This window comes from Felis catus, chromosome B2, assembly GCF_018350175.1.
Source record: "Felis catus isolate Fca126 chromosome B2, F.catus_Fca126_mat1.0, whole genome shotgun sequence".
Classification (NCBI taxonomy): domain Eukaryota; kingdom Metazoa; phylum Chordata; class Mammalia; order Carnivora; family Felidae; genus Felis; species Felis catus.
In genome coordinates this window covers 74,873,178-74,888,805 of record NC_058372.1, presented here as the reverse complement: position 1 = coordinate 74,888,805, position 15,628 = coordinate 74,873,178, and the positions used below count along the sequence as shown (strand labels likewise).

Sequence of the window (15,628 nt, the reverse complement as noted above, 5' to 3'; positions counted from 1 at the left end):
AACACATAAGTGTGCAAAAATCACGTTGAAACACTTTACGTTGCAGTGATCATATGGATATTTCCCCAAAAAAGATTGCATCAAAACTTTTGAGTCAATAGCCCTATTCCCTTGGCACCAAAGATAAAATCCTGCTTGGTGAAATGCATTCAGAATTAAATAAAATCTTTTTTTAAATAAATGACACAATTTAATATTTCCTGAAACCCTGTATATACATATATACAGATACAATAAGAGTTATGATTAATTTTTTAAATTTTTATTGAACGATTTTTAAACAGATTCACACCATAAAAGTATGTATACTTGTATTAAATTCCAGGTATTTTGGACAACATTCATAAAATCACCTTTTATCATAGCCTAATCCAATATTCTTTTGCATACTAATCAAGGGTATAACTCCCCATTCTCTTAAAAAAATAATAGGTAAAATAAATTTTGACTCCAGCAGAATCAATGACTTAGGTGAGTCATGAGAAAAAGGAGTGTGTGCCGTAGAAACTGCCAAAAATAGCAGACCAGAAATTAGGCCTGCCATTCCTGAATTTTATGGTGTGCTCAACAGCAAATCACTACAACCCTTTCAACATAATAGCCTGAACTAACCCCCATTTACAACGGTTCAGCAAAATATCTGCTCATTCAAGAAGTATGTAACTACTCTGTGTTGTGCCTGAAGGCAGTCATTGGATTCTGTCTGCTCAGGCGGCCATGGTGGCCTGAAGGAGTATACAGCCTTGGTCCCTAATGAAAATAATCAGAACCTCCTTTTAAAAATTGTATTTGTAAATTATATTCATTTTTAGGGATATATCTAAAATTATTAGGCAGAGAAATAGCCAAAATAATATGTGTATGGCTCTATTAGGAAAGCTGAGATCTGTCATGTCAATGGGAAAAAGATTCTCTATTGAAAAAGACTAAATAAAATTCCTTGTCCTAAAACCATAACACCTCATACACAGAAAACTATAGGATAAAATGATGAGACTTTCAATACATGATCATTTGTAACTTTTTAACTGTCTTCCCTCTGCATTCATGAAAAGTCTATGCTTTGAGTATTAAATAAAAACTTGAGATCTTAAAATGTCTCAGCTTCCCTATTTTTTCAACTAGATTTATTTCATAGAACAGTATGTCTCTCATTTTTAAATAATAAACACTTCAACTGATATGTTTTAAAGCAGTGAAACAGTTGATAGCTTTGCTTATAAAGTTTGCTGTACCTTGTAATTCTTAAAAAAAAAAAAAAAAAAAATCTAAACCAAAGTTTCTCAGACCCAACAGAAAGCATAATATAAACACAGAGGGCAGGAACTGAATGGGTCCATCTCCAAGTAGTACAAACTATTGTAAGTTATCGTCTCTACCCTGACACTATGTCTGTATATGCAGTTTCACATTTAATATGCAACCAGCACCCTATTAGATTCTTGTTAGAGTAGGACCCTGAGAATAAGTCCACTGAAAAATCATACTATGTATAATACCAGTTTGAACTTTTAAAGAGTGACTAATTTTAGGAAGGCAGAGAGAAACAAAAGACTTCCCACAAATGATACTTATCACTATGTAAAAGAAGAATATATACTTGACATTGAGGTGCCCGTCTAGTTTCAGTATTTGTACCTAAGTATTTTTTAAACATATGAAAAGCTTCTAATTTTGAAAAGGTAAATTTATAAAAATGTTGACTTGTTATTGATAGGGTTCAAGTCCGGGCATAACCTATGAAGTGATCTTGCTACCATGATAACTGGTTTGCTCTGCGATTTACGTAATCCATTGACTGGTTTCAGATTTCCATCAGCCATAAGTACAGTTGGCATTATCTCCATGAATCCAGAGGCAAATCTGGGCATACTTGAGGGGAGTGATGCGCACCGCCACATTGTAGTCCTTCTGAACGCCATGGACATCCACCCACTGGTGGCCTGAATAGACCGCAATGATTTTGCGTTTCCAGTTCTTTTTGTCTGGTTCTTTCAGACGAAGATAGACCCCAGAACCAGTGGATCCCGACTCAGCATCACAGTATTGATAGAGGAGATCATTGGATTCATCAGACACACTACAAAACCGGTAGACTAATTGATCTGCCCTATCACGATCAAATCCTGAGAAGTGGATCATTCCTCCAGGCAGCTTCTTGATGGTTGGACTGATTCCTAGTTCCATATATTTCTTTTTATGAGGGCGCTTCAATTCCAGAAGAGCATAGTCATAGTCCAAAGCGGCTTCCCCTCTCCCTCCTCTAGCCCAGCCTTTGGGGATGTGGGTATTCTTGACCCGGGTCCATTGGAAGGAAGGCTTCCCCTCAGCAGCTTTCTGGCCCCGACCAGATTCCTTTCTTCTTCTTCTTCCAGCCTTGTCTCTCTCCAGATTCACCTTGGTATCTTCTCTCTTGTCACCACCATGCACCTCTCTCCTGCTCCTCTTAGAACCCCTACGTTTCTTGCCACCACCCTTATTTCTCATCTTCAACAACCCTACCCTTAGCTTTTTACTCCCTTTGATGTAGTCCTTTCCATCATGCACACAGTGGGCCGCTGTTAGAACGTGGCTGGGGGAAATGAGGATGCCACTGCAGCCTGTGGAGAGCTTCACAGCTGTATTGAAAGGGAAATTGGTTAAGAACCTTTTGTCCAAGATGCTGAACCTGCTGTCTGTGCCGTACACCTGCCTTCTCCTCCTCACCAGTGCTCCTTTTGTGGTGATATTCTGAGTTGGCTCAAGGACCACATCTTGGACTTTCACTCTAGTCAGGGTTCTGGTGCCATTCTCAAAGACAGTCTCGTAGGAAAGAGAGTCTTCCAGATCAGAAAGGCTGGGAGCTGGGAGTTCTTTCTGGCATTCAATGCCACATACTCTATCTAGCACCATCTTAGTATCTGCCTTGAAGGTGGGGCTGGTGAGACGGAAAGTTCTTTCACTGACAACCCGGGGTATTTTTCTCAAGTGCCACATAAAATCCTGTTCCATTTCAGATCCATCAGTGAGGGTCCACCCGAGGGTGAAAAATATCCAACAAAATAGCACGTTTTCCATTTTGCTCTTCTCTTTTGTCCTTAAAAATATAAAGAGAAAGTGACGCTTTATAAGGTTCTCTTTTTAAATATGTTACTTATCATTTCATTTAGGCCTTGAGTCTTAAATGTACCATCACCACCAAATAGTCCTGATTTTCACGGTACTTCAATTTTGCTGAGATTAGATGAACACCCTGCTAAGAAGGTGCACACAAACTTCCCAAATTAGTAAACTGTATTTCACCCCACCTTCCTTCCACCAGGCCTAACCCACCTCCCCCCACCCCCACCTGCCATCTCTGCCTCTACCTCCCAGACAGCCCAATGCATGGGACGGTAAGATGGGGTGACAAACTGTGGCCCCTTATTGCCTGAGCCACACTCTCCCTCCCTAGGTCTCCTACAACATTATTTCCAGATGATTTAGAAATAAAGATAGCAGCAGATGTCATGCTCTTCCCCCTGCACTTCGCTCTTTAAGAGCAAGGATCATAAATTCCTCATCTCTAGAGTATAAATGCCTAGCACAGAGCTCAAACAATGTTCATTGGAATACACTGAATTTCCTTAAACCATGGTTTGCTGACCAAACTCACTGATGGTGCAATGTGCCATGCGTTTTTTTAAACAGCTGTGCTTGGAACTACCATCTAAACAAAGCAACGTACAAAAATGCTTCCCAGTAGAAGCTTACTGTGTATTAAAATTAGTTGTAAGAATTTAAGGCTGTGGTTCTGAATTTGCCACTTGGGGGAACATGATCCTGATTAACTATAGTCCCTTTTATCGTTAGTTTCATCATCTAAGAGCAGTGCTTTTGTGTTAAACATCTTTTAAGTTTTCAGTACTTTATACATTCTATAATACCTCTTCTGTTGTCTACATCTTCTTGCCCTCTTTTCCTGCTTCTCTAGGCTCCCTGGTATGTAAATGTATTTCACCAAATTGATGTTTGTCACTTTTCATTTGTGTGGGTAGGAGACAGTGGTGGCATTCTTTACAGCAGCAATTTTGAACTTCGAGGTCACTATTATTCGTGACCTATGCTCCAAGTGTATTTTAACGAATCGTTAAAATACCAAGGCTCACCGTATGCTATTCATTTTATAGAAAACCAGATGGTTCAAGGTTAGATTATTCCTACAATACCTTTACTCTCAGTGCTTTCTGATGAGCTTTATTTTATTTTTTTTTTTCATGGAAAAGAAACTAATGAGAAATATTAGGAATGGCCCACAACCCAGGGCACATTATGAGATCCTGTGCACTGCCATGAGAAGCAAAGATTGTCTCTGAGGCAGGGTTGAATATGGGCATCTCTTGACATGAGAGTTCACTTTGCCATACGTAAGTAGAGAAGTTGGTTAACACACTAATAACATTCTTTTGATAGAACAGAAACGCATACTACACGAGCCATTTTACTGTTTAAGTGTGATATATTCAGTGAAACATGACATAATTCATTTGTTTCATCATATATTTGAACACATTAAGCAAATTTAGAATACCATGATTTGGTATCAGCAAAATTACATCGAAGTTTTGCAATTTCATTTTTTTATCTGCCCATACTTGACTGCTGAGTAATGATAATTCAGGTTAATATTAGGCTGTTTTGTTTGCTGAATAGCTTGCAGTTTATTTTGGAGAGAGGGCATTCTTCTGTACAGAGTGATGGGTATCATCAAAAAATCAATAACGGACATTGTTCAGAAAAACTCCACACTCAGTCACAATATTTTCTAATCATCCACATGGCAAATGTCACTTTATACAAAGCAGTAATTATATTGGTAATTATTTTGTTGAGCCAGTTAGTATTTTCTTTTGTTATAATTTTCACAATGAGTATTTCATTTTGTCAATTTTATTTAATTCAGTTGGAGTGAAAAGGGCTGACAACTCAGTAACCCTATTGAGGCCTTGAAATCATGTTTAAGTGGGTAGTTCCCATGACGAAAAATTACGCCTTTGCCTTTTAAAAAAAATGCTAAAATCAGAGACCTATTTGCTGCCTCTAGGCCTAACAACAGAGCAAAATAGACTATTTTAAAAATGTATGTAGGGGCGCCGGGGTGGCTCAGTTGTTTAAACGCCCAACTCTTGATTTTGGCTCAGGTCATGATCTAACGGTTTGTGAGACTGAGCCCCATGTAGGACTCTGTGTTGAGCATGGAACCTGCTTGGGATTTTTTGTCTCCCTCTTTCTCTGCCCCTCCCCCATTTGCACACGCACATACATGCATGTGCGTGTGCTCTCTCTCCTCTCAAAATAAATACTTAGAAAACTGTGTGTGTATTTGATATTATCTACTTGATTCTTAGCAAAATTTCAATCAAGGAAATTTTTTAGTGTGGGAAAAATAATTTTTAAAAATTGGGTTTTTTTTTTTTTTCATTTAGTCCTTAATGACAAAAGCTGTCCATCGTGAACTTAATATAAGAATACACACCAAAGACAGAACGTCAAATATCCATGTTGGGAAATACGAAGAATCACTCTGTACATTTTAACAGTTGATACTAATGATCCAAGGAGTAAAAATGTGTGAAAGGCATTCCTAGGCAAAACAGAAGACATCTAAGTCATGGTACTATGATATTGTTTCTCCAGTCCAGTTAGGTTTGTTTTTGTTTTTTTTTTCTTTTCACTGCTATTTAATCTTGTCTTACAACTAAAGCTAGTTAGGGATTAGAAAGGCAGAATGCAAATATTAAATGATAATTGACAAGATGATCTTTTGCTACACAGATCATTGAACTAGAGTAGTAAGCTCAAATATAGAAGTTCATCTACTCTTTACCAAACAAAACATGCACCTTGTGCCATACTTCTCTAGGCAGACTTTTAAGAAAGCCCCATGTAATGGCAACTTTTATGTGTCAACTTGACTAGTTGGTACTAGGGTACCCAGATGTTTGGTCAAACATTATTCTGGGTGCATCCGTGAAGGTGTTTCTGGAAGAGAGAAGCATTCAAATTGGTAGACTGAGAAAAGCAGACTTCCCTTCTGAATGTGGGTGGGTCTCATCCAATCAGTTGAAGGTCTGTATAGAACAAAAAAGGTTGACCCTTCTGTGAGGAAGAGGGAACGCCTCCTGCCTGACTGCTTTGAGCTGCGACATTGGTATTTTTCCTGCCTTCAAACTCAAAATGAAACATGAACAACTCAAAAGAATGTTATTGGTTTGTTAATAAAATTCCACACTTGTGTATGGCAAAATAAACTCTGTCATATCGAGGCATGCCCAGATTTCAGTCCCAGACCAGCAGCAGCATCACCTGGGATCTTGTTAAAAATGCTAATTCTCAGGGTCCAACCCAGAGCTACTTTCCAAAATTCTCCAGAATCAGAATGGGGGAGGTGGGGGATGGGGTTCCCAGCTATCCATGTTTTGACCAGCCCTCCAGGATATTCAGATAGTACAGTTTGAGAACCACTGCAGTGGTAAAGACCCTGGGGCAGCATCTTGAGCCATACCCCAGAAGGCAGCTTTCCCAGGGATGATTGCTTAACCAAGTTTCAAGTGACCTCTACTTCATCTTTGTGAACAACTTTATTCTTGACTTTGCTCTTTTACTATGTCAGCCATTGCCAATATCAAATGGTTCAGCCATTAATAAAGAAAAGATATTCTTTTATATAAGTGATTTAATAATACATCTGAAAATATCCAAATTCAGTGGACTAGTTGGGGGGCAAAAGAGCAAAATGGGTAAAGGGGAATGGGAGGCACAGGCTTCCAGTTACGGAATAAAAGAGGCAGCTTAGGGAATATAGTCAATGGTATCATAATAGTGCCGTATGGTGACCCATGGTAGCTACACTTCGGGTGAGCATCACCTATGGAGTTGTCAGATCACTATGTTGTACACCAGAAACTAATGCAACATTGTGTGTCAACTCTACTTCAATTAAAAAAAAAATTCAGTAGGCTTGTAAGCAATGCTTCCAACATCTGATGCTACAAATTATAAGACAGCATGGATTTGCCAGCCCTGTCTGGTGCCCTTTGAGGGAGCCCTGCTACAGTGCACCACAGGAATAAAAGCTATGCCCACATCTATCCTTGGGCATGGGAAGGGCAGAGCCTTGAAATACAACCTCAGAATCACAGTAATAAGAGGACATGAATTCAGTTAGCCTGTCCAATTTGGCCTGTAATTTAAAATTGGACAAATGTTTAAGGACACTTTCTTTTGGAAAATCTAAGTTTGCCTTGTGGTAAAGTGTCAGTGTAAGGTAAATGATAGCTCTTACTGATAGAGCAATCCATGGTTCAGTGGACAACACATCCACATGTGCCCATCATCCAAAAAGCACCAACTCATTGATCTAAAGAGACACAGTCCCAACTGGTGGGGCAGCCATAACATTTTGGAAGCTTTAATGTCCAGTGTCTTCCCTCCTCCTCCTCCTTTTTCCTGTTTCCCATTATAACTGTGACCTTCACTGTCACTTTCCAGATGCCTTGGATTTGGGGCTTCAAATACCAGTTCTGGTTAGCAAAAGTGAGGTTGCAGCCTTGACTCTCCACCGTGAGTCAGTGTACACACAGTAGATTATGGGTTGGATCATGGAGACAAATGGAGTGGAAGGGAATCAGGGGAGGAGCAAGAATCAGGCTTTGTAGATAAATTCTCACTGATGGAGTAGATATTACTTCACACTTGTTCTTGGTCCAGATTAATAGCAATGACCACATGAAACTCGAGAGAGAACTTACTATCACCCTCTGTTTGCTTATGCTTTCTTAGACGTGTGATAGCTAACCTATTTGGAATCCTGGAGCATCCGTAGAGCGGAGTGGTTATGTGTATAGACCAGGGAGTAAGAACACTTGGGCTAAGTCTCATCTTGACCATGTATTAGACATATGAATTTGGGCAGTTCACTATGCTCAGTTTCAGCGTCCTCATTTGCAAAGTAGGGAGAACAGTAATCTCTCCCTCATAATGTAATCGTGGAGATTAAACAAGATGATATATCCAAAGAATGATCTGTAAGCCCAGAGCACAGTAAAGCAGTCAATAATAGGTTCTTTTATAATTATTACTCTAATGGCTGAATGACTATCACTTTAAAATAGTTTATTACATAAGCCACAGCTATAACACTCCTACTTTTCTAAAACTAAACATATATATATATATATATTTTTTTTTTATTTCAGAAGAGTTTCAGACACACTCTCAAACTCCCCTTTTCTTTGTTTTGTTTGCTATGTTTTTTGTTCAAGGACAGCTACATTTTAGAGACTTCCCACATGAATGCTTTCCTAATTACTCATGTCTGTGAATATCTGTGGCTTTGTAATATATTTTTCTCAGAGCTATTAAACTTAAGTGTGATTAAACATTACCCAGCCACAGAACACTCGAATTGCATTTCCTGTGTCTTATTTATAGCCTGGATCTACATTAGGAATTCTAGAATGGCATCAGGCCCTCAGCTTAAAAAGAAACAGGGTCAATGTCAAAATAATTACTACAAGGAGCAGTTTACGGTGAAATAAAAACCTAACCTTTTGAGCGAGTCTATCTATAGTGTATAGAATTTTACTATGGCATGACATAATTATATTCTAGGATTCAGTTTCTCTTCTGTTGTTTTGTTTTGTTTTGTTTACCTGGAGAAGTGTATAGTTTAGCTTAAGTAGGTAGGTGGATTAATGAAAGATTAGATGATTGGTCACTATATTAAATATTTCACATGAAATATTTTTCCTGCCTGTGAAAATAAGGATGCTGACTTACCGTCAAGAATCTGCACCAAGTTACTTTCCCTCACCAGGTAAGAGATTCTCATTTACTCAGGCCTGTGTTTGCATCGGCCCCTTGCTATGTATGGTGACATTGGTGACATAGTTGTCCAAACTCAAGTGTATACCACACTGCCAGGGAACATAATTTTGCATTAACCTGTCAAACATTTTCTATGGGTAGTGCGGGTCAGGCACTGCTCAGATCAATGACCTTGGAGGGCCAACACCAATTTCGACCTAATGTGTGAGCTAGGACACAGAAATGATCACATACCCACTTTTTTACGACATGCCTGTGCCGTATTTAGCCATCCATGATTCCAACCACCTGCCCCTCCCAACAGCACTGCCTACATTTACACACTACATACACGCGAAAATGCGCATGTCCGTCTTCTCTCCTCCCCTACTTTCACCCCCACCTACCCAGTGGAAGACTGACACACAACAGGTGTGAAGATTGACACACAACAGGGAGTCACTGGGGCCCGGCCCAGATGCTCTCAATAACTGCAGAGAGTAGTGCTGGTTTGGGCAAAAGGCCACGGCAGGAGGGGAAGGGTATTACCAGGGAGAACAAGCAGGTGTGCCGAGGGCGTGACACAGGTCACCTTGGGGAGATCACGTTTAAAAGCTTTAACAGTCACTTACACCAACTGGGAGAGATGCAGGGGAGAATGGCGATTCTGAAACATCTAATTCCTTGCCTCCCGGAGGCCCTCACCTAATGTCACTCCCTGACTGGAACACGGAATGGAGGCCACATTTAAGTTACAACATGGGGCTCCTGGGTGGCTCAGTCGGTTGGGTGTCTGACTTCAGCTCAGGTCACGATCTCTCCATCTGTGAATTTGAGCCCAGCGTCAGGCTGGTGCTGACAGCTCAGAGCCTGGAGCCTGCTTCGGATTCTGTGTCTCCCTCTCTCTGCCCCTCCCCCGCTCATGCCTCTCTCTCTCTCTCTCTCTCTCTCTCTCTCTCTCTCTCTCTCTCAAAAGTAAACATTAAAAAAAACTAAGTTACAAAGTGTATGGGATCACAGTGATGAGAAAGTAACCGTGTTAGCGATGGAAGCACGGTGGACAGCAAGAACACAGGTGTTTCAACAATTATGGAGGCAGTGGGCTTTGAGGGCAAACCGACTTGAGTATACTTGTGACTTCCTGGCAGTATGATTCTGTGAAGGTTACTTAACCTCTCCCAACATTATTTCCTACAGTGGTTAAAACACGAATAAAATTTTACAGTAGTTTTGTGAGAAACTAATATGACGTATATAAGCGTCGTGCTCAGAGCACAGCAAGCACTCACAAATGACAGCAATTACTACTATTAACATCAAACAATAGGAGTCAAAACATAGGTAGATATTTATAAGGGATTTCACACATCTCCATCTGTCGGGCACCTCACCATGTATGCCAAATAATGGCTCCCCAAAATGCCATTTCTGAATCCCCAGAAGCCGTGGATATGTTTCTGACATGGTCAAGAAGACTGCAGATGTGATTTGGTGAAGGATTTTGACATGAGGAGATTAGCTGGGATTCTCCAGGTGAGACCCATTCATCACCGGGATCCTTATATGAAGAAGGGTGAAGCTTGACGAGGAGTCGAGAAGACGAGGCGGAGGTCAGAGTGTTGCAGACCTGCAAGCTAAGGAATGTGGGCGGCCTCTAGAACCCAGAAAGGGTGAGGAAACAAATTCTCTCCTCGAATTCCCAGGAGGAATGCAACCCTGCTGACCCTCTTTAGGCGTCTGGCCTCCAGAACTGTAAGGTAATGTGTTGTTGTTTTAAGTCCCTAAATTTTTTATAATTTTTATAGCAGCAGTAAAGATAAGAGTCTAGTTTTTACAACTGTCCACTCTGGATGTTTAGAAAGAAAGAACACTAGGGAGTGGTAGAAAGCGGGAAAGAAAGTTTGGTCCAGAGACTAGGACATAAACGGAGATTTTCATTTCATGGAAAATCATACAGTTATGCAGTTTGAGAACTAAAAATAGAAGATCCTATTAAAACTTTATGGTGGCATGGAGCAACGTCGCTAAAGAGAGACAAGAACTGGAATAGGGTGGAGAAATTTGTTTATTCAACAAAGGCATGCTGGGTGCTTACTAGGTTATGCATCATTTCAAAGTTTCTTTCCTTGTTTAAGAATCTCTGCGGTAATCCTCCTGACTTACAGAGCTGGAGTAGAACACTTCTAAGATACCTTTCAGCTCTGAAGTCTCAGATTAAACCACAAATGAGAAACACAAGTAACTTACTCATCGGTGATCTTTGAGAAGCTTCTATTGCTGGTCCCTGGCCTGCTGTCCATACTTCCACCACTAGATGGCAGAACTAGCCTGCTGATGGTGAAGCTAAAGTCCTGAGTTTAAATTGTTTACATTCACTGAGCTATGATGCAGAACTTATTTTAAAAGCACGTAGGATTCAGCAGGGGGATAAGTCCAACTGGCTAATAATATACTAAATGGTTGTCACATATGGAATTTATCACATTTAGAAAACCCACCTACAGGCCACAGAGCCTATCCTGATGAACTGAGGGCTGATGATGCTGTCTACAGCCAGACAATTTTCTGGCAGGTGGTTTTCCAAAAACCATGGTCGTGCCAGCACACTTCCACTGTGACCTACAGCACGGCTGAAGAGTCCCCGAAATGTGCTGCAAGTCATTTCAACCCAAAGAAAAAGCTTCAACTTGCCAAACATTTCACATATGTTTATCAAATACTTCATAATCCATTACCAAAGGGTAAGCTCTCCACTGACTCAATGCTGCAAAGAAATGGCAAGAAGTTCATTGACAAAATGCCAATTTCTATTCAAAATATCATACCATAGCACTATTTTCAAGTTTAGCTTCAGGAATGGAGACAAAGTAATGTCTGCTTTAAAAATTTGGCAGTACTTGAGGGAAAGGAAGATGGTAAAGTTACACAGTTGATTATTTTACAGTAACCCACAACTTCTGTTTCTCATCACAATAAAAAAAAATAAAACCCCCCTTTGTTTTTTAGCTATTTTTCCAGGAGATGTACGTTTTGATTCATGTAATGGATATGCGGTGTGTAAATCAACTTTGGGGTGCATGGCACTTTGGGGAGCCCCAAACGAACACTCTGCTGGCTCTCCCGTACAATGACATAGGAAGTGCACAGCGTATGGCTCCTGACTTATTTTTTATCTTGCAAGTTGGCCTTTGAGACCAAAGAATATACGTAAATGTACCAGGTTCGCTACTCATCAGTCTTCGAAGCCTCTTACGATCACAATCCTTTTGGCTAATCATGTATCAGTTTAACCTATTTGAAGCTTTGAAAGGAAAATGGGGTTAAGCAAAGTTCTAAAATAACTTTTACACCACTAATTTGATTTTGCTGTTTCCTAACCTCTCCTCTCCGATTTCTCATCTGCAAAGTTAACTCAGCTTCCAAAATTCCAAGCCTGATCCTACTGTTAAAATGCAGTATGCTTGCCTCGGATATTTGAGCACTGGGCAGAGAAAGATAAATAATTTACTCAATAGGGAAAATTAACTCACATTAGCAGTTGTTTATTTGAACATATAATGAGCACATACTATGTGCCAAGCACTGAGCTAAACAATCTCACATTTAAAAAACATGAAAAAGATTAAGAGTCTACAGGTTTCCAGGTTGTCTGGAAGAAAAGTGGGCAGAGTATCCATGCCCCGCCTCTTCTTGTACTAAAGGGGCTCCTCTAAGATTTCCTAATAAAAATAAAATTCCACATACTTGGCCACTGCTTTCCAGCCTAGATGTCTTATTTGGCTGGAATGTGTACATTCTCTCTTCTAAATTAAAAACCAGATTCTAGGCATAATTCTCCAAGCAGCAAAATATGACTTTTATAATCCTCTGTAGAGACAAATGCCCTGGGATAAAATGAGAATTAATTTCAGAAGTGAGAAGGGTTAAAAAAAAAGGGGGGGGAAATACCTACATAGGGCAAGCAGCTTCTTTTCAAATCAATGACAGGGTAAAAAGGTCAAAGGAAGCAGGTGGGAGTGTTTCTACAACTTTGCAAAAAAAACTTTATTATTGGAGAACATTTCCCAACTACACAAAAGTAGAGGGAAAGTAGAAAAAGGCGGAGAAAAAAGTGTAACCCATGTGCCCACCACCCTGCTTCAATCATTACCAGTATTCTGTCAATCTTGCGTTGTCTATCTACACGCCCCCTCCCCCCCCCTTTTTTTTTTTTTTTTTGGTATTTTAAAACAAGTACAAGACTTTTCCATCTCATTTCACCTTCTCATTTTAAAAATGTTTTTCACTGCTCCTTTTGCTGACCTGTGCAGCCAAGTTGATGAGCTAGAGAGACAGAGGTTCCTAGCTTTCATAGTAACCCTGCCAAAGAGGCTTTCAACCAGAGTAGACTTTCCAAGAATGGTTTTACACCTTTTTCAATGGCATCTGTTAATAATCATAAAAATAAAGAGGGTCCCCTCTGGTACTGCTTAAGCAGAAAGAATTCCGTTTATAGTCCAATGCAAACACTGTTACTGTTAATATTGAACTGTGCAGAGGCCGGCACACAGAGTTGCCTATTGAGACAGTAGTTTCTTTGAGGACTTAAAGTGCTAAGTTTGATCCATATCCTTAGAGCCCCTCAAAGAAGCTCTCCTCGGGTGGGTCTGCCTTTCTCGGAGAAACTTGCAGATTCTAGGGTTTTGCCCTGTCCGTGGGGGGCTCCGTCCTTACCTGCGAAGCATATTCGGTGCCCGGTGCCCGGGACGCTGCCCAGCTCGACTCAAAGGCCCCCGAGGCGGTCCCAGGGCTGGCGAGGGCGGGCGGGGGCTGCTGCCACGAGCCTCGCGGACCCGCCAGCACCACCAGCGGCTCGTGGCGGAGACTGCGGAGGAGGCCAGAGCTGAGCTGCGCGCCGGACTGGAGATGGGAGGGGAAAGGGGGCGATGACGCCCGGCCGACGCGGGGGGAGGCGAAGAGGGGGAGGAGGTGGGCAAGAGGAGAAAGAGGGAAGGAGGGAGGGGAAGGAACCCGGACGCTGGGCCCAAGGAGATGTGTGTGGGTGGGGGGTGGGGTTCCCTGGAGGTGCAGAGCAGACGGGGCAACCTCTCACCCCAGCATCTCTGTCCCCAGAGTGAAATAATGCAGCACCACGAAGAATTCCTGAGTCCATTCACAAGAGATGCCTGTCCGCGTGACAGTGTGCATCCCTTGCATAGCCTCAAGAAGAGACTTTAAAGTTGGGGGGAGGGCTGATGGAGGTGCGTGGGAGTTGTTCATCAAATCTCACTTGCCCAGCTCGCCGTCTAGACCCCAGCCATCTAGAAGAACCAGAGCTGTTTCCCCAACCCCAGCCCAAGGCTTCTCTATTGGGGACTTCGCTTCCTGGGACAAATCCCGCCACGGGGCAGTTCGGATTGGCGCCTGCGCCCAGGGTGAGCGCGGCCTCTGTAACTACTCAAGTTCCCGCAGGCGCCCACCCCGGGGCTGGGCCGAGGGGTCCCTCTGAGTGTCCTGTGCCGCCGCCAGGGGGAGAGCGTCAGTTTCCGTCTGTCTCCAGGCTAGCTGGCCTTTACTATTTTCTGAGTTTGTGGTTCTTGCCCACCTCGGTCCTACCAGCATGCTAACCTCGCCCTTTCCCGCTTTCTCTTATTCTCCTCCTTAGCAGACGTGTTCCTTTGGGGTGGGCACCGCGTGCAGAAGGGAGTCTCATTGATTCAACATGTACTGAACTGCTACCGGGTGGCAGGTCTGGGGCAAGATGCACCAATAACAAGAACAAAACCTGGGTCCTGGCCCTCCAAGGAGGGAGGTCAAATAAGTGCACAAGTGTTTCTAACGCAAGGCCCTCGCATGTTCCGTAGCACTTGGCTCATCAGTGGGTTATTGCATTTCTCAAGTTTCTGTGTATTTTTTAACACAATTGAGATCAGAATATATATATATATATATATATATATATATATATATATTTAGGTTTCCTGTTTGTTTCACTTAGCATTTTTGTATATTCACTTACCCATATCATTAAAATCTATTAATAATTTTTATCTGGTATAAAACAATTAGTTCTGAAGCTCTCTGTCTCACTAATTAGGTCATAATTTTCATCTGTATCTTTGAATCCCTACCCTCTACCACAGAACCTGGAATGGAATAGATGCTAATTATGTATTCAACTAAAAAAGTTTGTCAGTGAAATTGAGTGTGGGGAAGTCCTAGAGAAGCCCAGAACTCAGAGTGGGAAGCCGCATCTGACCCTAAGTAGCTGTGCCCTGGGCCTCCTTTTCTTCAACAATACATTAAGAAGGTTGAGCTGGGGAGGTGGTGGGGGTGATTCTGCAGTCTGCCCTTCTCAAACATTTGAGGATTCTAACACTGCATAAATCCAGAAGGATTTAGTGCAGGAGTAGGTCTGATTCCTTTAATTTAGTAATCACCCCAGTACCGCTTCAATTGCTCTCACACTTTCAGGGCCCCCTTCCTGAACCTTATTCCTGGAGCACTTCCTGTCCCACCTCCAGCTTTACTGAGATGTAATTGACATATAACACTGTGTAAGTTTAAAGGCATACAGTGTGATGATTTGTTACATATACCACAAAATGTTTACCACAATTAGGTTAGTTAACACACCCTTTACCTCACCTCATTGTCATTTTTTAAACTGTTGTTGTGGTAAGAGCATTAAAGCTTTATTCTCATAGCAACTTTCAAAATTGCAATACAAAATTGTTAACTATAGTCTCTGTGCTGTCCATTAGATCCCTGAAACTTATCGATCATATAACTGAAAGTTTGTGCCCTTTGAACAACGTCTTCC

At 41.5% G+C, this 15,628-nt stretch overlaps 1 protein-coding gene across 1 annotated transcript; it reads right to left on the bottom strand.

Annotated features, from left to right (window-relative positions):
* Positions 1–246: 246 nt before the first annotated feature.
* Positions 247–14,135, bottom strand: PRSS35 (serine protease 35). The gene is made up of 2 exons (XM_003986342.6): positions 13,540–14,135; positions 247–3,076 (listed from the first exon to the last, which is right to left on the bottom strand). The coding sequence occupies exons 1-2, from the start codon at positions 13,548–13,550 to the stop codon at positions 1,816–1,818; spliced, it is 1,272 nt and encodes a 423-aa protein (XP_003986391.3). The 5' UTR covers positions 13,551–14,135; the 3' UTR covers positions 247–1,815.
* Positions 14,136–15,628: the final 1,493 nt, after the last annotated feature.